Here is a 21992-nt window from a genome sequence, read left to right as displayed (position 1 = left end):
TTCTTGCCATGGAAGGAGTTCAGCGAAGATTCACAAGGCTGATCCCTGGGATGGCAGGAATGACATATGAGGAGAGATTGGGTCAATTGGGCTTATACTCGCTGGAGTTTAGAAGAATGAGAGGGGATCTCATCGAAACTTATAAAATTCTGACAGGTCTGGACAAACTAGATGCAGGTAGAATGTTCCCGATGGTCGGAGAGCCCAGAACAAGGGGTCACAGTCTAAGGATAAGGGGTAAGCCATTTAGGACAGAGATGAGGAAGAATTTCTTCACCCAGAGAGTGGTGAACCTGTGGAATTCTCTACCACAGAAGGCGGTTGAGGCCAAGTCTTTAAATATATTTAAGAAGGAGTTAGATATATTTCTTAGAGCTAAAGGTATCAAGGGATATGGATCAAGGAATGGCCTACTCCTGCTCCTATCTTCTGTTTCTATGTTACAAGACTCCCAAAACAAGCGCTCTACTCGGAGCTCCGACACGGCAAGAGAGCCCCAAATGGGCGGAGGAAACGCTTCAAGGACACCCTCAAAACCTCCTTGGAAAAAGTGTAACATCCCCACCGACACCTGGGAATCCCTGGCCCAAGACCGCACAAAGTGGAGGAGAAGCATCCGGGACTGCACCGAACACCTCGAGTCGCTTCGCCGGGAGCAAGCGGAAGCCAAGCGCAAACAGCGGAAGGAGTGAACGTCAACCCAAGCACCCCACCCACCCGCCCCTTCAACCACCGTCTGCTCCACCTGTGACAGAGACTGTAGGTCCCGCATTGGTCTCATCAGTCACCTGAGAACTCATTTTTAGTGTGGAAGCAAGTCATCCTCGGTTCCGAGAGACTGCCTAAGAAGAAGAGAAGAAGAAGATTGTTCCTAAGACAGATTCAAGACCCCAACCACTGTTCGAGCAGTACACCAATAACGTCACAGGATATCATACATACAACCACCCATGGATGATCAGTCCAGCGCTGATTGTAGGCCACGTCCTTCCGACTGCAACTCTTTGCCTTCAGGGGATCAGCCAGGCCCCTATTTTTCATCACTGGTTTTTATACAATTTGCCTTTCGCAGTAAATCAATCATTCAGAGATGGTGAGATGTTCCTTTTAAGGTTCGACCTGAGCTGTTAAATAGATAAGGGAGAACCTGTGGATGTGGGGTATTTGGACTTTCGGAAGGGTTTCGATAAGGTCCCACGTAAGAGATTAGCGTGTAAAGTTAAGGCACATGGGATTGGGGGCAAGGTATTGACTTGGATAGAGAACTGGTTGGCGGACAGAAAGCAAAGAGCTGGAATAAACGGGTCGTTTTCCGAGTGGCAGGCAGTGACTAGTGCAGTACCGCAGGGATCGGTCCTAGGACCCCAGCTGTTCACAATATATATTAATGATCTAGACAAGGGAATTGGATGTAACATCTCCAAATTTGCAGACGACACAAAGCTGGCTGGGAGGGTAAGCTGTGAGGAGGATGTCGTGAAACTCCAGTACGATTTGGACAGGTTGGGTGATTGGACAGAAACATGGCAAATGCACTATAATGTGGATAAATGTGAGGTTATCCACTTTGGTGGCAAAAACAGGAAGGCAGATTATTATTTGAATGGCAATAGATTGAGAGAAGGGGAAGTGCAAAGAGACCTGGGTGTTATTGTGCACCAGTCGCTGAAGGTAAGCATGCAGGTGCAGCAGGCGGTTAAGAAGGCAAATGGTATGTTGGCCTTCATAGCAAGAGGGTTCGAGGACAAGAACAAGGATGTCTTGCTGCAGTTGTACAGGGCCTTGGTGAGACCGCACCTTGAGTATTGTGTGCAGTTTTGGTCACCTTACCTGAGGAAGGACGTTCTTGCCATGAAGGGAGTGCAGCGAAGATTCACCAGGCTGATACCTGGGATGGCAGGAATGACGTACGAGGAGAGATTGTGTCGATTGGGCTTATACTCACTGGAGTTTAGAAATTGAGAGGGGATCTCATCGAAACCTATAAAATTCTGTCAGGCCTGGACAGACTAGATGCAGAAAGGATGTTAATGATGGCCGGGGAGTCCAGAACCAGGGGTCATAGTCTAAGGATAAGGGGTAAGCCATTTAGGACTGAAATGAGGAGGAATTTCTTCACCTAGAGAGTGGTGAACCTATGGAATTCTCTGCCACAGAGGGCGGTAGAGGCCAGTTCATTAAATATATTCAAGAAAGAGTTGGATATATTTCTTGAGGCTAAAGGGATCAAGGGATATGGGGAGAAGGCAGGGACAGGGTACTGAATTTGGATGATCAGCCATGATCTCACTGAATGGCGGAGCAGGCTCGAAGGGCCGAATGGCCTACTCCTGCTCCTATCTTCTATGTTTCTATGTTTCTATGTTTGAGCTGTCAGACGTTCACACTCGCACAGCCGGTGTGGCTATCCATCAGTTGCCTTTATCAGAGCCCCGAAATTGTTCATTCACTCATAAAAAGTTTACAAAAGTGGCCGAACACCCACTTGGTCGCAGTTCACGTGTTACGTCGCATCCTGCATTTCAAAACTGCCAAGGTTTGACTCCTCCCCTTTAGCCACCAAAAATCGTTCTACAATCTGGTAGCCTGTTTTGTTGTAGACACAAAGAGCTCGATTATCCAAACCCCGAGGAGGTGGGTTTGGAGGCGGGAGTGGTGGGAAAATTGCAGAATCGGGGGACAGGAATCCATCCCGCCCCCAACCTGCCTCCGTGCCAACGTCCCAGGAGGCGGGTACCCGACCTGTGCTGGGAGCCGCCTCCCCGAGGCGGGAAGGGGATTATTGCCAATTAACTGCCTGTTAACAGGTAGTTAACAGGCAGTTTTTTTGCCTAATCCCTATTTTTAGCCCTGAAGTGTGGGCTGTCCGACGGCTCCGAACCAAGCCAAGTTAGCGAGGCGGCCCGTCGGTCTGCAGGGGTTGGAGGGGTCGAGATTTCGGCATGTGTGCAGAGGTAAGTGTGTGAGGTAAGTGTAAAGTGTTTTAATGGCCCAGAAATTCGGGTCTTCACGGGCGAGTATGCACGGGGTACTCACCCGTAAGCCCAATGGAAGTGCCGGTTTCCTGCATGCACTGCGCATGCGCGGGAAACCGGCACTTCCGTTCCTCTGAACAAAGGGGCTAAGAGGTGGAACACGTGCGCAGGAGAGACTGCGCGTGTGCATCGAACTTCGGTGTTTTTTACAGGTTTTCCCGGGAGGGTAAGTCTTCAGAAGTTAGACATGTAAAAAGCAGGCATAAGGCCGGCTTTTTACAAGGTAAGTGGTGAATTAATTAAAATTAAAACATTTTTTCCACAGGTTTATTATTTTTAAATACTTTAAAGGTAAGTTTATTTTTAGCCCCGGTAGAATATAAAATTATTTTTTTCAAAAATTTAAGTTATTGTTTAAAATAGTTATTTCATGTAATTTATAGTTTAGTTAAAAAATGTGATTTTTAAAAAATTTTATTTGAAGATTTAGTGCTGTTTTTGGGCTGTAGTATTTCTAACCTGTCAATCTGCATTCCCTGCTCCGATTGGCTGCCCATGGCCCACGTGATCCCAGGGGCCGCATCGAACGAACTGCGCCCCTGGGATACGCAAGCACTGCGCGCCGGCAGCTGGAGCAGGCCCCGGATCGGAATCCCATGTGGGCCCACAGCTCAACGGCCGGCGCGCAAGGTAAGTGCACGTCGGGGGCTTGCACCCGCGGGAAGCCCCCGACCCGAATTTCCGGGCCAATAAGTTTTACTTGCCTTTACTTTCTCCTGCAGGCTTCCTGCCTTCAGTTCTCGGGAGTCCCTCAGCTCACCGGCACAGAAAGCAGAATGGCCGCTGAACTGTCAAAAGCTGCAGCCTCTGCTTTCTGGTCTGGAGAGATCCCTAACTGAGTCTGAGAAGAAGGACTCAAGTTAGAAGACAGATTGTCAGTGTTTGACAGCTTCACAGACCGAAGTCTGCAAACCTAAGGGGGTTTGTTTATCTCTGTTGTCTATGACTGCCCCTGCAGTCACCACTGTTTGTTCTGTCCGTATCTGCTTATCCGAAACACAGCTCTTGAAATATCTCCATCACAAAGCATTTTGCAAACACAACAGTTCCTTTTGAAAGCACATTTGCTCCCAAATATTTGCTGCCTTTTAGTAAAGGACATCAAAGCACATCCCATGCCCACTCATCAGTGAAAGACCGTCTGTTACAACTTTATTTCACTTCGAAAAAACTTTTGCATTTTAATACATACCAAAATTAAAAATTAAGGGCCTGTGTATGCCTACAGTGAGAGTGAGGGTTGCTCAGGAGACCGGTACTGGAGAACCCTAAACTCGAGGGGGTGGGGAGGAGGAGGGGGGAGAGAGATGGGGAGCGAGGGTGATAGAACAACGAATAAGCACGCCACCTGTTCAGTGGATGACTCTTATCAAGATAGGGTTTAGTTAAGAGAGAGGGATGTCCCTATGGACACTTAAACTCCAGGAAGGATGGACAGGTGAGGGATGGGGTTGGGTTTCAGGGCGATAGAGGCATCCCCAACTGACCAACAATGCCCAGTTCCCATCTCGTCTATCTTGGGGAGAGAGGGCAGGCTGGGAGGATTCAGGGGGAAGGGACAGAACGAACAGAAATTGCCATTTCAGGATCAGGGATCGAGGAGTATATTCCTTCTCCCCATCACCCTCATCCCCACCTACCCCAACTTCTCCCCATCTCCCTCAACCCCACATACCCACCTTCTCCCCATCTCCCTCAAACCCACCGCCCAACCTTCTCCCATCTCCCTCAACCCCACCTACCCACCTCTCTCTCCATCTCCCTCATCCCCACCTACCCACCTACTCCCCATCTCCCTCAACCCCACCTACCCACCTTCTCCCCATCTCCCTCAACCCCACCTACCCACCTTTTCCCCATCTCCCTCAAACCCACCGCCCCATCTTCTCCCCATCTCCCTCAACCCCACCTACCCACCTTCTCTCCATCTCCCTCATCTCCACCTACCCACCTTCTCCCCATCTCCCTCATCCCCACCTACCCACCTTCTCCCCATCTCCCTCAACCCCACCGACCCACCTTCTCCCCATCTCCCTCAACCCCACCTACCCACCTTCTCCCCATCTCCCTCAACCCCACCTACTCACCTTCTCCCCATCTACCTCAACCCCACATACCCAACTTCTCTCCATCTCCCTCAACCCCACCTACCCACCATCTCCCCATCTCCCTCAACCCCACCTACCCACCTTCTCCCCATCGCCCTCATCCCCACCTACCCACCTTCTCCCCATCTACCTCAACCCCACATACCCAACTTCTCTCCATCTCCCTCAACCCCACCTACCCACCATCTCCCCATCTCCCTCAACCCCACCTACCCACCTTCTCTCCATCTCCCTCATCCCCACCTACCCACCTTCTCCCCATCTCCCTCATCCCCACCTACCCACCATCTCCCCATCTCCTTCAACCCCACCTACCCACCTTCTCTCCATCTCCCTCATCCCCACCTGACCACCTTCTCCCCATCTCCCTCAACCCCACCTACCCACCTTCTCCCCATCGGCCTCATCCCCACCTACCCACCTTCTCCCCATCTCCCTCAACCACACCTACCCACCTTCTCCCCATCTCCCTCAACCCCACCTACCCACCTTCTCCCCATCGCCCTCAACCCCAGCTACCCACCTTCTCCCCATCTCCCTCAACCCCACCTACCCCAGCTTCTCCTCATCTCCCTCAACCCCACCTACCCACCTTCTCAACATCTCCCTCAAACCCCACCTACTCACCTTCTCCCCATCTCCCACAACCCCACCTACCCACCTACTCCCCATCTCCCTCAACCCCACCCACCCACCTTCTCCCCATCTCCCTCAACCCCACCTACCCACCTTCTCCCAATCTCCCTCAACCCAACCTACCCACCTTCTCTCTATCTCCCTCAACCCCACCTACCCACCTTCTCCCCACTTCCCTCAACCCCACCTACCCACCTTCTCCCCATCTCCCTCAACCCAACCTACCCACCTTCTCTCTATCTCCCTCAACCCCACCTACCCACCTTCTCCCCACTTCCCTCAACCCCACCTACCCACCTTCTCCCCATCTCCCTAAACCTCACCTACCCACCTTCTCCCCATCTCCCTCAACCCCACCGACCCACCTTCTCTCCATCTCCCTCAACCCCACCTACCCAACTTCTCCCCATCTCCCTCAACCCCACCTACCCACCTTCTCTCCATCTCCCCCAACCCCACCAACCCACCTTCTCCCCATCTCCCTCAACCCCACCTACCCACCTTCTCCCCATCTCCCTCAACCCCACCTACCCACCTTCACCCCATCTCCCTCAACCACACCTACCCACCTTCTCCCAATCTCCCTCAACACCAGCTACCCACCTTCTCCCCATCTCCCTCAACCCCACCTACCCAACTTCTCCCCATCTCCCTCAACCCTACCTACCCACCTTCTCCCCATCTCCCTCAACACCACCTACTCACCTTCACCCCATCTCCCTCAACCCTACCTACCAACCTTCTCCCCATCTCCCTCAACCCCACCTACCCACCTTCTCCCCATCTCCCTCAACCCCACCTACCCACCTTCTCCCCATCTCCCTCAGCCCCACCAACCCACCTTCTCCCCATCTCCCTCAACCCCACCTACCCACCTTCACCCCATCTCCCTCAACTCACCTACCCACCTTCTCCCCATCTCCCTCAGCCCCACCTACCCACCTTCTCTCCATCTCCCTCAACCCCACCTACCTACCTTCTCCCCATCTCCCTCAACCCCACCTACCCACCTTCTCCCCATCTCCCTCAACCCCACCTACCCCACCTTCACCCCATCTCCCTCAGCCCCACCTACCCACCTTCTCCCCATCTCCCTCAACACCACCTTCTCCCTATCTCCCTCAACATCACCTACCCACCTTCTCCCCATCTCCCTCAACCCCATCTACCCACCTTCTCCCCATCTCCCCCAACCCCACCTACCCACCTTCTCCCCATCGCCCTCAACCCCACCCACCCACCTTCTCCCCATCTCCCTCAACCCCACCAACCCACCTTCTCCCCATCTCCCTCAACCTCACCTACCCACCTTCTCCCCATCTCCCTCAACCCCACCCACCCACCTTCTCCCCATCTCTCTCATCCCAACCACCCACCTTCTCCCCATCTCCCTCAACCCCACCTACCCACCTTCTCCCCATGTCCCTCAATCCCACCTACCCACCTTCTCCCCATCTCCCTCAACCACACCTACCCACCTTCTCCCCATCTCCCTCAACCCCACCTACCCACCTTCTCCCCATCTCCCTCAGCCCCACCTACCCACCTTCTCCCCATCTCCCTCAACCCCACCTAGCCCAGCTTCTCCCCATCTCCCTCAACCCCACCTACCCACCTTCTCCCCATCTCCCTCAACCCCACCTCCCCACTTTCTCCCCATCTCCCTTATCCCCACCTACCCACCTTCTCCCCATCTCCCTCAATCCCACCTACCCAACTTCTCCCCATTTCCCTCAACCCCACCCACTCACCTTCTCCCCAGCTCCCTCAACACCACCTACCCACCTTCTCCCCATCTCCCTCAATCCCACCTACCCACCTTCTCCCCATCTCCCTCAACCCCACCTACCCACCTTCTCCCCATCTCCCTCAACCCCACCTAACCACCTTCTCCCCATCTCCCTAAACCCCACCTACCCACCTTCTCCCCATCTCCCTCAACCCCACCTACCCACCTTCTCCCCATCTCCCTCAACCCCACCTACCCACCTTCTCCCCATCTCCCTTTACCCCACCTACCCACCTTCTCCCCATCTCCCTCAATCCCACCTACCCACCTTCTACACATCTCCCTCAACCCCACCTACCCACCTTCTCCCCATTTCCCTCAACCCCACCTACCCACCTTCTCCCCATCCCCCTCAACCCCACCGACCCACCTTCTCCCCATCTCCCTCAATCCCAACTACCCACCTTCTCCCCATCGCCCTCAACCCCACCCACCCACCTTCTCCCCATCTCCCTCAACCCCACCTACCCACTTTCTCCCCATCTCCCTCAACCCCACCTGCCCACCTTCTCCCCATCTCCCTCAACCCCACCTACCCACCTTCTCCCCATCTCCCTCAACCCCACCTACCCACCTTCTCCCCATCTCCCTCAACACCACCTACCCACCTTCTCCCCATCTCCCTCAACCCCACCTACCCACCTTCTCCCCATCTCCCTCTTCCCCACCTACCCAACTTCTCCCCATCTCCCTCAACCCCAACTACCCACCTTCTCCCCATCTCCCTCAACACCACCTACCCACCTTCTCCCCATCTCCCTCATCCCCACCTACCCACCTTCTCCCCATCTCCCTCAACCCCACCTACCCACCTTCTCCCCATCTCCCTCAACCCCACCTACCCACCTTCTCCCCATCTCCCTCAACACCACCTACCCACCTTCTCCCCATCTCCCTCATCCCCACCTACCCACCTTCTCCCCATCTCCCTCAACCCCACCTACCCACCTTCTCCCCATCTCCCTCAACCCCACCTACCCACCTTCTCCCCATCTCCCTCAACCCCACCTACCCACCTTCTCCCCATCTCCCTCAATCCCACCCATCCACCTTCTCCCCATCTCCCTCAATCCCACCTACCCACCTTCCCCCCATCTCCCTCAGCCGCACCTACCCACCTTCTCCCCATCTCCCTCAACCCAACCTACCCACCTTCTCCCCATCTCCCTCAACCCCACCTACCCACCTTCTCCCCATCCCCCTCAACCCCACCTACCCACCTTCTCCCCATCTCCCTCAATCCCAACTACCCAGCTTCTCCCCATCTCCCTCAACCCCACCTACCCACCTTCTCCCCATCTCCCTCAACCCCACCTACCCACCTTCTCCCCATCTCCCTCAACCCCACCTACCCACCTTATCCCCATCTCCCTCAACCCCACCCACCCACCTTCTCCCCATCTCCCTCAACCACACCCACCCACCTTCTCCCCATCTCCCTCAACCCCACCTACCGATCTTCTCCCCATCTCCCTCAACCCCACCGTCCCACCTTCTCCCCATCTCCCTCAACCCCAACTACCCACCTTCTCCCCATCTCCCTCAACCCCACCGACCCACCTTTTCCCCATCCCCCTCAACCCCACCCTGTCAGCTTCTCCCCATCTCTCTGTCAGTCTCTGTCTCTCATAACAAAGCACTGGGATTTTCTTCTAGGGGAATAGAATTCAATAGTAGTGAAGTTCTGTTAAACTTGTATACGACCCTGGTCAGGCCACACTTGGAGCACTGTGCACAGTTCTGGTCTCCATATACCTTTGTTAGACCACACTTGGAGCACTGTGCACAGTTCTGGTCTCCATATACCTTGGATAGACCACACTTGGAGCACTGTACACAGTTCCAGTCTCCATATACCTTGGTTAGACCACACTTGGAGCACTCTGCACAGTTCTGGTCTCCAAATACCTTGGTTAGACCACACTTGGAGCACTGTGCACAGTCCTGGTCTCCATATACCTTGGTTAGACCACACTTGGAGCACTGTGCACAGTTCTGGTCTAAATATACCTTGATTAGACCACACTTGGAGTATTGTACACAGTTCTGGTCTCCATATACCTTGGTTAGACCACACTTGGAGCGCTGTGCACAGTTCTGGTCTCCCTATACCTTGGTTAGATCACACTTGGAGCACTCTGCACAGTTCTGCTCTCCATATGCCTTGGTTAGACCACACTTGGAGCACTGTGCACAGTTCTGGTCTCCATATACCTGTGTTAGACCACACTTGGAGCACTGTGCACAGTTCTGCTCTCCATATACCATGGATAGACCACAATTGGAGCACTGTGCACAGTTTTGGTCTCCATATACCTGGGTTAGACCACACTTGGAGCAGTGTACACAGTTCCAGTCTCCATATATCTTGGTTAGGCCACACTTGGAGCACTCTGCACAGTTCTGGTCTCCATATACCTTGGTTAGACCACACATGGAGCTCTGTGCATGATTCTGCTCTCCATATACCTTGGTTAGACCACACTTGGAGCACTGTGCACAGTTCTGGCCTCCATATACCTGGGTTAGACCACACTTGGAGCACTGTGCACAGTTCTGGTCTCCATATACCATGGATAGACCACACTTGGAGCACTGTGCACAGTTCTGGTCTCCATATACCTGGGTTAGACCACACTTGGAGCCGTGTACACAGTTCCAGTCTCCATATATCTTGGTTAGGCCACACTTGGAGCACTCTGCACAGTTCTGGTCTCCATATACCTTGGTTAGACCACACATGGAGCTCTGTGCATGATTCTGCTCTCCATATACCTTGGTTAGACCACACTTGGAGCACTGTGCACAGTTCTGGCCTCCATATACCTGGGTTAGACCACACTTGGAACACTGTGCACAGTTCTGGTCTCCATATACCATGGATAGACCACACTTGGATCACTGTGCACAGTTCTGGTCTCCATATACCTGGGTTAGATCACACTTGGAGCACTGTGCACAGTTCTGGTCTCCATATACCTTGGTTAGACCACACTTGGAGCACTGTGCACAGTTCTGGTCTCCATATACCTTGGTTAGACCACACTTGGAGCACTGTGCACAGTTCTGGTCTCCATATACCTTGGTTAGACCACACTTGGAGCACTGTGCACAGTTCTGGTCTCCATATACCTTGGTTAGACCACACTTGGAGCACTGTGCACAGTTCTGGTCTCCATGGTATAAAAGGACACGGAAGCTCTGGAGAAAGTCTCGAATTGAGCCCAAGTTCAGCCTATTTGCCATTAGTCTCTTAGTGACCCTAGGATTTTCCTATTTATCATTAATCTCTAAGTGACCCCAAGTTTAACCTATTTACAATTAGACTCTAAGTGACCCTAGGATTTTCCTATTTACAATTAATCTCTAAGTCCTAGAAATTCAGTTAGGGGCGCCCAGCTCGCCTGGACGCCGGAATTACCGCTGCGCGCGAAGCCACTTGCGCCATCGGGGTATTCAGTTTCAGCACCCCAAGTGGAAACCGGCCACTAAACAAGGGTTTCGGCGCCCCGCTTGGGGCGCCGAAACTGAATATCGGCGCGCAAAGTGTCGCAGCGCCACCCACTGCGGCACGGCAGCCTGCAGTACTGCAGGCCTTCCTCCCACTCTTAAGGGGGAGGTGCCTGCAACAGCGCGATCCCCGCTCGCGAGTGCCGGCAAATGAGCCCGGCACCAAGGAGAAGTGCCGGCCTCTCGGGAAACAGCCGGCAATGCCGCGGGGGGGGTGTGTAGGAGGCCGGGGACGGAGGTGCGGGCAGGCGGCCGCTGAAAAAGCGGCCGGCCACACCTCCACCTTAACTCGCCCCACTACCGCCACAGGTAGGCCCCTGTGTACTGGTCGCTGTTTGTGGCTGGCGCGGAGGAGGCGGCAGCGACCAAATATGGCCAGCGGGGCGATAGCGGGGTGCTGCGCACACCGATGATGTCATCGGTGGCGGCGCAGCGCTACAGGCTAATGCCGCCATTAGCGCCCCGCTAAATATCGCGGTGGTTATGGCCAGAGGCGCAAAAGCCCTCTTTGGGCGCAAACTGGTGGCGCAGGCCACTGAATTTCTGGGCCTAAGTGACCCCAAGTTTAACCTATTTACAATTAGACTCTAAGTGACCCTAGGATTTTCCTATTTACAATTAGTCTCCAAGTGACCCCAAGTTTAACCTGTTTACAATTAGACTCTGAGTGACCCTAGGATTTTCCTATTTATTATTAGTCTCTAAGTGACCCCAAGTTTAACCTATTTACAGTTAGTCTCTATGTGACCCCAAGTTTAACCTATTTACAATTATACTCTGAGTGACCCTAGGATTTTCCTATTTACAATTAGTCTCTAAGTGACCCCAAGTTTAACCTATTTACAATTAGTCTCCAAGTGACCCCAAGTTTAACCTATTTACAATTATACTCTGAGTGACCCTAGGATTTTCCTATTTACAATTAGTCTCTAAGTGACCCCAAGTTTAACCTATTTACAATTATACTCTGAGTGACCCTAGGATTTTCCTATTTATAGTTAGTCTCTGAGTGACCCCGAGTCTGCCTAGTTACAATTAGTCCCTCAATGCGCAGGAGCTCCCCAGTTCCCCAGTGATAGTTTCGTCTCTGCCTCTAGGTCGCCATCGATTTCACAGCTTCGAACGGGGATCCCCGGAACAACCAATCGCTGCACTTCATCAACCACAGCCAACCCAACGAGTACCTCAAGGCCTTGACCGCTGTTGGCGAGATCTGCCAGGACTACGACAGGTAACGGGAAGGGACGGGAGTGTGAGGGGGAGAGGGAGGGGGGGGGAGAGAGTGAGGGTGTGCGTCGGTGGTCGAAGCTCGATGCCCGGCCTGTGCCGAGATAACGGTTCTCACACCTCGGTTTATCTCTAACAGTCATCTTTCCATTTCAGTGACAAGAAATTTCCGGCATTTGGGTTTGGAGCTAGAGTCCCACCGGATTATGAGGTGAGACATATTACAGAAGGCAAGATGGCTCGAGTAACAATTGGGGATCTAATAAAAGTGTTCGGGGGGTTTATATATAGAATAACAGATACCCGGGAGTGAGTTACGGGCTGGAATCTAATTGAGGGGTTCGGGGGGTTTATATATAGAATAACAGATACCCGGGAGTGAGTTACAGGCTGGAATCTAATCGAGGGGTTCGGGGGGTTTATATATAGAATAACAGATACCCGGGAGTGAGTTACGGGCTGGAATCTAATCGAGGGGTTCGGGGGGTTTATATATAGAATAACAGATACCCGGGAGTGAGTTACAGGCTGGAATCTAATCGACGGGTTCGGGGGGGTTTATATATAGAATAACAGATACCCGGGAGTGAGTTGCAGGCTGGAATCTAATCGAGGGGTTCGGCGGGTTTATATATCGAATAACAGATACCCGGGAGTGAGTTACAGGCTGGAATCTAATCGAGGGGTTCGGGGGGTTTATATATAGAATAACAGATACCCGGGAGTGAGTTACAGGCTGGAATCTAATCGAGGGGTTCGGGGGTTTATATATAGAATAACAGATACCCGGGAGTGAGTTACAGGCTGGAATCTAATCGAGGGGTTCGTGGGGAGTTTATATATAGAATAACAGATACCCGGCAGTGAGTTACAGGCTGGAATCTAATCGAGGGGTTCGGGGGGTTTATATATAGAATAACAGATACCCGGGAGTGAGTTGCAGGCTGCAATCTAATCGAGGGGTTCGGGGGGTTTATATATAGAATAACAGATACCCGGGAGTGAGTTACAGGCTGGAATCTAATCGAGGGGTTCAGGGGGGTTTATATATAGAATAACAGATACCCGGGAGTGAGTTACAGGCTGGAATCTAATCGAGGGGTTCGGGGGGTTTATATATAGAATAACAGATACCCGGGAGTGAGTTACAGGCTGGAATCTAAGCGAGGGTTTCGGGGGGTTTATATATAGAATAACAGATACCCGGGAGTGAGTAACATGCTGGAATCTAATCGAGTGAATTCCATTAAATTTATTTTCTTTCGCTATTGCAGGTGTCACATGACTTTGCGATAAATTTTAACCCCGAAAATCCAGAGTGTGATGGTGAGTGACACACACGGGCCGTACATTCCTTGACGGGAGTGAATCGCTCCCTTTTACCCGCTCTGTGTGCTGTACAATGTACAGGAGCTGACACTGAGACACACGCATGGGCCGTAAAGTCTAGTCCCACTCCTGAGACTTGATCACAAAAAATCTAGGCTGACACCGAGGGAGCGCTGCACTGTCGGAGGGGCAGTACTGAGGGAGCGCCGCACTGTCGGAGGGGCAGTACGGAGAGAGCACCGCACTGTCGGAGGGGCAGTACTGAGGGAGCGCTGCACCGTCGGAGGGGCAGTACTGAGGGAGCGCCGCTCTGTCGGAGGGGCAGTACTGAGGGAGCGCCACACTGTCGGAGGGGCAGTACTGAGGGAGCGCTGCACTGTCGGAGGGGCAGTACTGAGGGAGCGCCGCTCTGTCGGAGGGGCAGTACTGGGGGAGCGCCGCACTGTCGGAGGGGCAGTACTGAGGGAGCACTGCACTGTCGGAGGGGCAGTACTGAGGTAGCGCCGCACTGTCGAAAGGGCTGTACTGAGGGAGCGCTGCACTGTCGGAGAGGCAGTACTGAGGGAGCGCTGCACTGTCGGAGAGGCAGTACTGAGGGAGCGCCGCTCTGTCGGAGGGGCAGTACTGAGGGAGCGCTGCACTGTCGAAGGGGCTGTAGTGAGGGAGCGCTGCACTGTCGGAGAGGCAGTACTGAGGGAGCACTGCACTGTCGAAGGGGCAGTAATGAGGGAGCGCTGTACTATTGGAGGGGCAGTACTGAGGGAGCGCTGCACTGTCAGAGGGGCAGTACTGAGGGAGCACTTCACTGTCAGAGGGGCTGTACTGAGGAAGCGCTGCACAGTCGGAGGGGCAGTACTGAGGGAGCGCTGCACTGTCAGAGGGGCAGTACTGAGGGGGCACTGCACTGTTGAAGGGGCAGTGATGAGGGAGTGCTGCACTGTCGGAGGGGCAGTACTGAGGGAGCGCCGCACTGTCGGAGTGGTAATACTGAGGGAGCGCTGCACTGTCGGAGGGGCAATTCTGAGGGAGTGCTGCAATGTCAGAGGGGCAGTACTGAGGGAGCGTCGCACTGTCAGAAAGGCTGTATTGAGGGAGCACCGCACTGTCGGAGGGGCAGTACTGAGTGAGCACTGCACTGTCGGAGGGGCAGTACTGAGTGAGCGCTGCACTGTCGGAGGAGCAGTACTGAGGGAGCACTGCACTGTCGGAGGGGCAGTACTGAGGGAGCGCCGCACTGTCGGAGGGGCAGTACTGAGGGAGCGCCGTACTGTCGGAGGTGCAGTACTGAGGGGGCGCCGCACTGTCGGAGGGTCAGTACTGAGTGAGCACTGCACTGTCGGAGGTGCAGTACTGAGTGAGCACTGCACTGTCGGAGGTGCAGTACTGAGGGGGCGCCGCACTGTCGGAGGGTCAGTACTGAGTGAGCACTGCACTGTCGGAGGTGCAGTACTGAGAGAGCGCTGCACTGTTGGAGGAGCAGTACTCCCCGGTGTCCTGGTGCCGATATTTATCACTGAAGCAGATTATCTGATCATTATCACATTGCTGTTTGCGGGAGCTTGCTGTGCGCAAATTGGTTGTCGCGTTTCCTACACTACAACAGTGACTACACTTCGAAATGTCCTTCACTGGTTGTAAAGCGCTTTGGGATGTCCTGAGGTCGTGAAAGGCGCTATATAAATGCGAGACTTTCTTTTTTTAACTCTCTTTCACTCACTCTCTCTCAATCAGAAATTAAAGGGGTGATCAGTGCCTATCAGAGATGCTTGCCGAGGATTAAACTCTACGGACCCACAAACGTCTCCCCGATCATCTCCAGGGTCAGCAAGCTCGCCGACGAGGAAATGCGAACGAAAATCGCGTCGGTACGTAGCGCGGGCACTGAGGCAAGTTCCCGTCTGGGGGTGCGAGTCCTACGGGTGTCAGACTTTACCCCACCACCCCCCCCACCCGGTCTTGTATCTGATCCCTAGAGAGGATGTGCGTGTGTCTGAGGCCCCAGACAGGGAATGCCACTCGGCTACGCATTGTTAAACGAAAAAATTGATTCGTTTATTGGACCTGGGCGTCGCCGGCGAGGCCCAGCATTTATTGCCCATTCCCAGTTGCCCTTGAGAAGGTGGTGGTGAGCCGCCTTCTTGAACCGCTGCAGTCCGTGTGGTGAAGGTGCTCCCACAGTGCTGTTAGGGAGGGAGTTCCAGGATTTGGACCCAGCGACGATGAAGGATCGGCCGATATACTTCCAAGTCAGGATGGTGTGTGTGACTTGGAGGGGAACTTGGAGGTGGTGGTGTTCCCACGCGCCTGCTGCCCTCGTCCTTCTAGGTGGAAGAGGTCGCGGGTTTGGGAGGTGCTGCCGAAGAAGCCTTGGCGAGTTGCTGCAGTGCATCTTGTAGATGGTACACACTGCAGCCACGGTACGCCGGTGGTGGAGGGAGTGAATGTTTAAGGTGGTGGATGGGGTGAATGTTTAACATAGAAACATAGAAGATAGGAGCAGGAGTAGGCCATTCGGCCCCTCGAGCCTGCTCCGCCATTTAATGAGATCATGGCTGATCATCCAAATTCAGTACCCTGTCCCTGCCTTCTCCCCATATCCCTTGATCCCTTTAGCCTTAAGAAATATATCCAACTCCTTCTTAAATATGTTTAATGAATTGGCCTCAACTGCCTTCTGTGGTAGAGAATTCCACAGGTTCACCACTCTCTGGGTGAAGAAATTCCTCCTCATTTCTGTCCTAAATGGCTTACCCCTTATCCTTAGACTGTGACCCCTGGTTCTGGACTCCCCGACCATCGGGAACATCCTTCCTGCATCTAGTCTGTCTAGTCCTGTTAGAATTTTATAGATGGTGGATGGGGTGCCGATCAAGCGGGCTGCTTTGTCCTGGATGATGTCGAGCTTCTTGAGTGTTGTTGGAGCTGCAATCACCCAGGCAAGTGGAGAGTATTCCATTATGAAGGCAAATGGCACGTTGATCTTTATTGCAAGGGGGTTGGAGTATAAGCGTAAGGAAGTTTTGCTACAATTGTACAGGGCTTTGGTGAGACCACACCTGAAGTACTGGGCACAGTTCTGGTCTCCTTATCTAAGGAAGGATATACTTGCCTTGGAGGCGGTGCAACGAAAGTTCACTAGATTGATTCCTGGGAGGAGAGGGTTGTCCTATGATGAGAGATTGTGTAGAATGGGCCTATACACATAAAAAAGGCATATGGGATACTTGCCTTCATTAGCCGAGGCATAGAATATAAGAGCAGGGAGGTTATGATGGAGCTGTACAAAACGCTAGTTAGGCCACAGCTGGAATACTGTGTGCAGTTCTGGTCGCCACACTACAGGAAGGATGTGATCGCGTTGGAGAGGGTGCAGAGGAGATTCACCAGGATGTTACCAGGGCTGGAGCGCTTCAGCTATGAAGAGAGACTGGGCAGATTGGGTTTGTTTTCCTTGGAGCAGAGGAGGCTGAGGGGGGACATGATTGAGGTGTACAAAATTATGAGGGGCATAGATAGGATGGATGCTGAGGAGCTTTTTCCCTTAGTAGAGGGGTCAATAACTAGGGGGCATAGATTCAAGGTAAAGGGCGGGAGGTTTAGAGGGGATTTGAGAAATAACTTTTTCACCCAGAGGGTGGTTGGAGTCTGGAACTCACTGCCTGAAAGGGTTGTGGAGGCAGGAACCCTCACAACATTTAAGAAGCATTTGGATGAGCACTTGAAATGCCATAGCATACAAGGCTACGGACCAAGTGCTGGAATATGGGATTAGATTAGACAGGGCTTGATGGCCGGCACGGACACGATGGGCCGAAGGGCCTCTATCCGTGCTGTATAACTCTATGACTCTATGACTCTATGACACTCTGGAGTTTAGGAGAATGAGAGGTGATCTCATTGAAACATACAAGATTCTGAGGTGGATTGACAGGTTAGATGCTCGCGGGCCAGAAATTCGGGTCCCCACGGGTGAGTACGCGCGGGGTATGCACGCGGAGGCCCAACGAAAGTGCCGGTTTCGTGCACGCACTGCGCATGCGCGGGAAACCGGAACTTGCGCTCCCTTAAAGGAAGGGGTTCACAGGTCGAACGCGTGCGCCGGAGAGGCAGCGCGTACGCCTGGAACTTCTGTTTTTTTTGCAGTTTTCTCCGGGAGGGTAAGTCTCCAGGAGCTACGCTTCTGAAAAGCAGTTGCAAGGCCTACTTTTAACAAGGTAAGTGGTGAATTAAGTAAAATTAAAACATTTTTTCCACAGGTTTATTATTTTTAAATACTTTAAAGAAAGGTACGTTTATTTTTAGCCCTGTTAGAAACTGTAATTAACTTTTTCAAAACTTTAAATTATTGTTTAAAATAGTTATTTTATGTAATTTATAGTTATTTTAAAAATGTGATGTTTTTTTTAAATTTATTTGAAGTTTTAGTGATTTTTTGGGGCTTATAGTATTTATAGTTTTGACAGCTCTTCCTGTCAAATTTATGAATACAGAGTCCCTGCTACCATAGGCTCTCCATGGCCCACGTGATCCCAGGGGACGCTTCGAACTAACTGCGCCCCTGGGATACGCAAGCACTGCGCGCCAGCAGTTGGAGGAGGCCCAGGATCGGAATCCCACTCGGGCACACAACACAACGTGCCGGCGCGCTAGGTAAGTGCAGGTCGGAGGGGCTTGCACCCGCGGGAATCCTCCGACCCGAATTTCTGGGCCATTAGTATTGTTTCCCCTGGCTGGAGTGTCTAGAACTAGGGGGCATAGTCTCAGGATAAGGGGTCGGCCATTTAAGACTGATATGAGGAGGAATTTCTTCACTCAGGGAGTTGTGAATCTTTGGGATTCTCTGCCCCAGAGGGCTGTGAATGCTGAGTCTTTGAGTATATTCAAGACTTTGGACTCTAGGGGAATCAAGGGATATGGAGATCGGACGGGAAAGTGGAGTTGAGGTCGATGATCAGCCATGATCTTATTGAATGGCGGAGCAGGCTCGAGGGGCCGCATGGCCGACTCCTGCTCCTAATTCTTATGTTCTAATGCTAGCCTTGTCCCTGGTCTTGTGTCTTCAAGAAATACTACATGCTGCTGATCCTGACCGACGGAGTGGTGACAGACATCGGGGAGACCCGGGACACCATCGTCCAGGCCTCCCGGCTGCCCATGTCGGTCATCATCGTTGGCGTGGGCAACGCCGACTTCACGGACATGCGGGCGCTGGACGGAGACGACGGGATCTTGCTCTCCACCAAAGGCCAGGCGGCCGCCCGGGACATTGTCCAGTTTGTGCCCTTCCGCGACTTCAAGAAGGTGAGCCAGCGCGCGCGTCCCTCTCCCTCTCTCTCTCTCGGGGAGGTGAAAGGTCATTGGGCGGAGGTCAGAGACTGACCTTTCCCCCCGACGACCAGGGGGTCAAATCTAGCCCAAGACTTGCCTTTCTACAGCGCCTTCCTCCACCTCGGGACGTCCCAAAATGCTTGACAGCCAAGGAAGTACTTTTTGAGAGTGTAGTTACTGTTGTAATGTAGGGAACGCAGCAGCCAAGTTGCGCACAGCAAGCTCCCACAAACAGCCAGGCGATGATCTCTTTTAGTGATGTTGTGCGGGGGATAAATATCGGCCCCAGGAACTCCCGGGGGGAACCCCCTCTGCTCTTCTTTCATTGATGTCCATAATCCTAGATTATGGCCTCAAATCCCTGGAGTCTGGGCCTAGATTATGGCCTCAAATCCCTGGAGTCTGGGCCTAGATTATGGCCCTCAAATCCCTGGAGTCTGGGTCTAGATTATAGGTTCAAATCCCTGGAGTCTGGGCCTAGATTATGGCCCTCAAATCCCTGGCGTCTGGGCCTAGATTATGGCCCTCAAATCCCTGGAGTCTGGGCCTAGATTATAGGTTCAAATCCCTGGAGTCTGGGCCTAGATTATGGCCCTCAAATCCCTGGAGTCTGGGCCTAGATCATGGCCCTCAAATCCCTGGAGTCTGGGCCTAGATTATGGCCCTCAAATCCCTGGAGTCTGGGCCTAGATTATAGGTTCAAATCCCTGGAGTCTGGGCCTAGATCATGGCCCTCAAATCCCTGGAGTCTGGGCCTAGATAATAGGTTCAAATCCCTGGAGTCTGGGCCTAGATTATGGCCCTCAAATCCCTGGAGTCTGGGCCTAGATTATGGCCCTCAAATCCCTGGAGTCTGGGCCTAGATTATGGCCCTCAAATCCCAGGAGTCTGGGCCTAGATTATGGCCTCAAATCCCTGGAGTCTGGGCCTAGGTTATGGCCCTCAAATCCCTGGAGTCTGGGCCTAGATTATGGCCCTCAAATCCCTGGAGTAGATTCTGGGCCTGAAAACCAGGAGTTTGGACCTAAATTATGGGCTCAAATCTCTGGATTGTGGGCCTAGATTTTGGGTTTGAACCCCTGAGGTTTGGACCTAGTTTATGGCCTCAAATCCCAGGAGTGTGGGCCTAGATTATGGGGCTTTAACCCCAGGGAGGAGGGAGAAGGTCGGGAAGCTGGCCAGCGGGGCGGGTAGTGTCAATGTGATGAAGCAGCCATTGTTCCCCATTCAAGGTTGCCCTCTGACCCTTCCTCCCTTGTCTCTAGGCCCCAGCTTCGGCCTTGGCCAAGTGTGTTCTGGCCGAGGTCCCCAAGCAAGTGGTGGAGTTCTACGCCAGCCAAGGCATCGGTCCTGAGCCCCACAAGCAGAGCGAGGATGAGGGGACGGCGGGGAGTGGAGGAGACAGAGAGAGAAATGGCGGAGACGGGGAAGAAGGCGGTTCCTCGTGAGGAGGCCTCATTCTGGGCCTTCTTGGTGATTGGATCTCCAAACACCCTCTCCACAAAGACTTCCCTTCCAGACCCTCCCTCTGTATAGACGTCCTCCCAAACTTTTCAATTACCCCTTCTCCCCCTCCCTCTCACTACACCCTCTGCATGTGACAAATTTGGACTCCGGCCAATGGGGTGGGGGGTGGTGGGGGGGGGTTAACTTGGTGTTGCTTTGTTGCCATTATCGCCACGGATATTTGGATGGATATTCGACTGTATGATGCACCACCGTCAAGCCCAACCCTTCCCCCCGCACCGCACCCCACCACACTTGGAGTCCCCGAGTTATCAATTTCCATCCACAGCCCCTTTTCTTTCCCCCCCACTTGCCCCCTTGTCGCCATTACCGCCGCGGGCCTCTGGATGGATATTCGACTATGTGATGCATCGCTGACAAGCCCAGCACCTTCACGCTCCCCCACACATGGAGTCCCTAAGTTATCAATTTCCACCCACAGCTCCCTCCGTTCCACCCCCGGCCCCCTTGTCACCATTATCGGCGTGGGTCCCGGGATGGATATTCGACCATGTGAGGCATCATCGTCAAACCCAACACCTCCACCCTTCCCCACACATGGAGTCTCCGAGTTATCAATTTCCACCCACAGCCCCCTCCGATCCTTCCCCTGGTCCCAACTTGTTGCCATTATCACCGCGGGTCTCCGGATGGATATTCGACTATGGGTAGCTCAACCATCAAGTCCATTCACCCCCCACCCCCATCCCACGACAGAGAGGCGCCTAACCTTTCTCCCTCCCTGACCCAGCGGACATGGGAGGGCGCTGAGGCACATTTGTAGCCCACTACCCAGTCGAGGGAGGGGCCCCCTTCCAGAAGGTTCCGCGAGACCGCGCTCGTGCATGCAAACTTGGTTGCTTGTATTCTGGCCGCTGTATGGAAAATAAAGGCCACGAGATGGAATAAAGCCTCTGTGTCTGCTTTCTGACTATTCGACAATGGGGTGCTTCGCCCTTCCCTCCCACCTCCTCCTCCCCCCAGCTCGGTGACAATATGCACCATCCCGTTCAGGTACATAAGAACATAAGAAATAGGAGCAGGAGTAGGCCAATTGGCCCCTCGAGCCTGCTCCGCCATTCAATAAGATCACGGCTGATCTGATCCTAACCGCCAATCCACTATGACAGGACTATCTCCTGAGTCTAACAGAATTAGACACACGAAACAGGAGCAGGATCAGGCTACACGGCCCCTGGGCCCGCTCCGCTACCCACAGGGCCATGACCGATCCGAACCTAGACTCATGTCCAAATTCCTGCCCGCTCCCCGTAACCCTTAATTCCCTTTTCTTCTAGGAAACTGTCTATTTCTGTTTTAAATTTATGTAATGATGTAGCTTCGACAGCTTTTTGGGGCAGCATATTCCATGGACCTACCACCCTCTGAGTGAAGTAGTTCCTCCTCATCTCAGTTTTGAAAGAGCAGCCCCTTATTCTAAGACTATGCCCCCTAGTTCTAGTTTCACCCATCATCTGGAACATCCTCCCTGCATCCACCCGATCCAACCCCTTCACAATCTTA

At 53.1% G+C, this 21992-nt stretch overlaps 1 protein-coding gene across 1 annotated transcript in view; it reads left to right on the top strand.

Annotated features, from left to right (window-relative positions):
- Positions 1-21368, top strand: part of LOC147118180 (copine-6-like) — a 130282-nt gene extending 108914 nt beyond the window's left edge. The window contains exons 11-16 of the mRNA XM_085984284.1: positions 12176-12309; positions 12462-12516; positions 13580-13631; positions 15366-15499; positions 18699-18935; positions 20228-21368. Of these exons, the coding sequence (XP_085840410.1) occupies positions 12176-12309; positions 12462-12516; positions 13580-13631; positions 15366-15499; positions 18699-18935; positions 20228-20410 (795 nt within the window). The 3' untranslated portion in view covers positions 20411-21368. The remainder of the gene's footprint in view (positions 1-12175; positions 12310-12461; positions 12517-13579; positions 13632-15365; positions 15500-18698; positions 18936-20227) is intronic.
- Positions 21369-21992: the final 624 nt, after the last annotated feature.

Source organism: Somniosus microcephalus, chromosome 4 (assembly GCF_052327205.1).
Source record: "Somniosus microcephalus isolate GS21.2 chromosome 4, FLI_Smic_1.0, whole genome shotgun sequence".
Classification (NCBI taxonomy): Eukaryota; Metazoa; Chordata; class Chondrichthyes; order Squaliformes; family Somniosidae; genus Somniosus; species Somniosus microcephalus.
The sequence above is the reverse complement of the archived record's forward strand: the minus strand, read 5'-3'. Positions and strand labels throughout refer to the sequence as shown.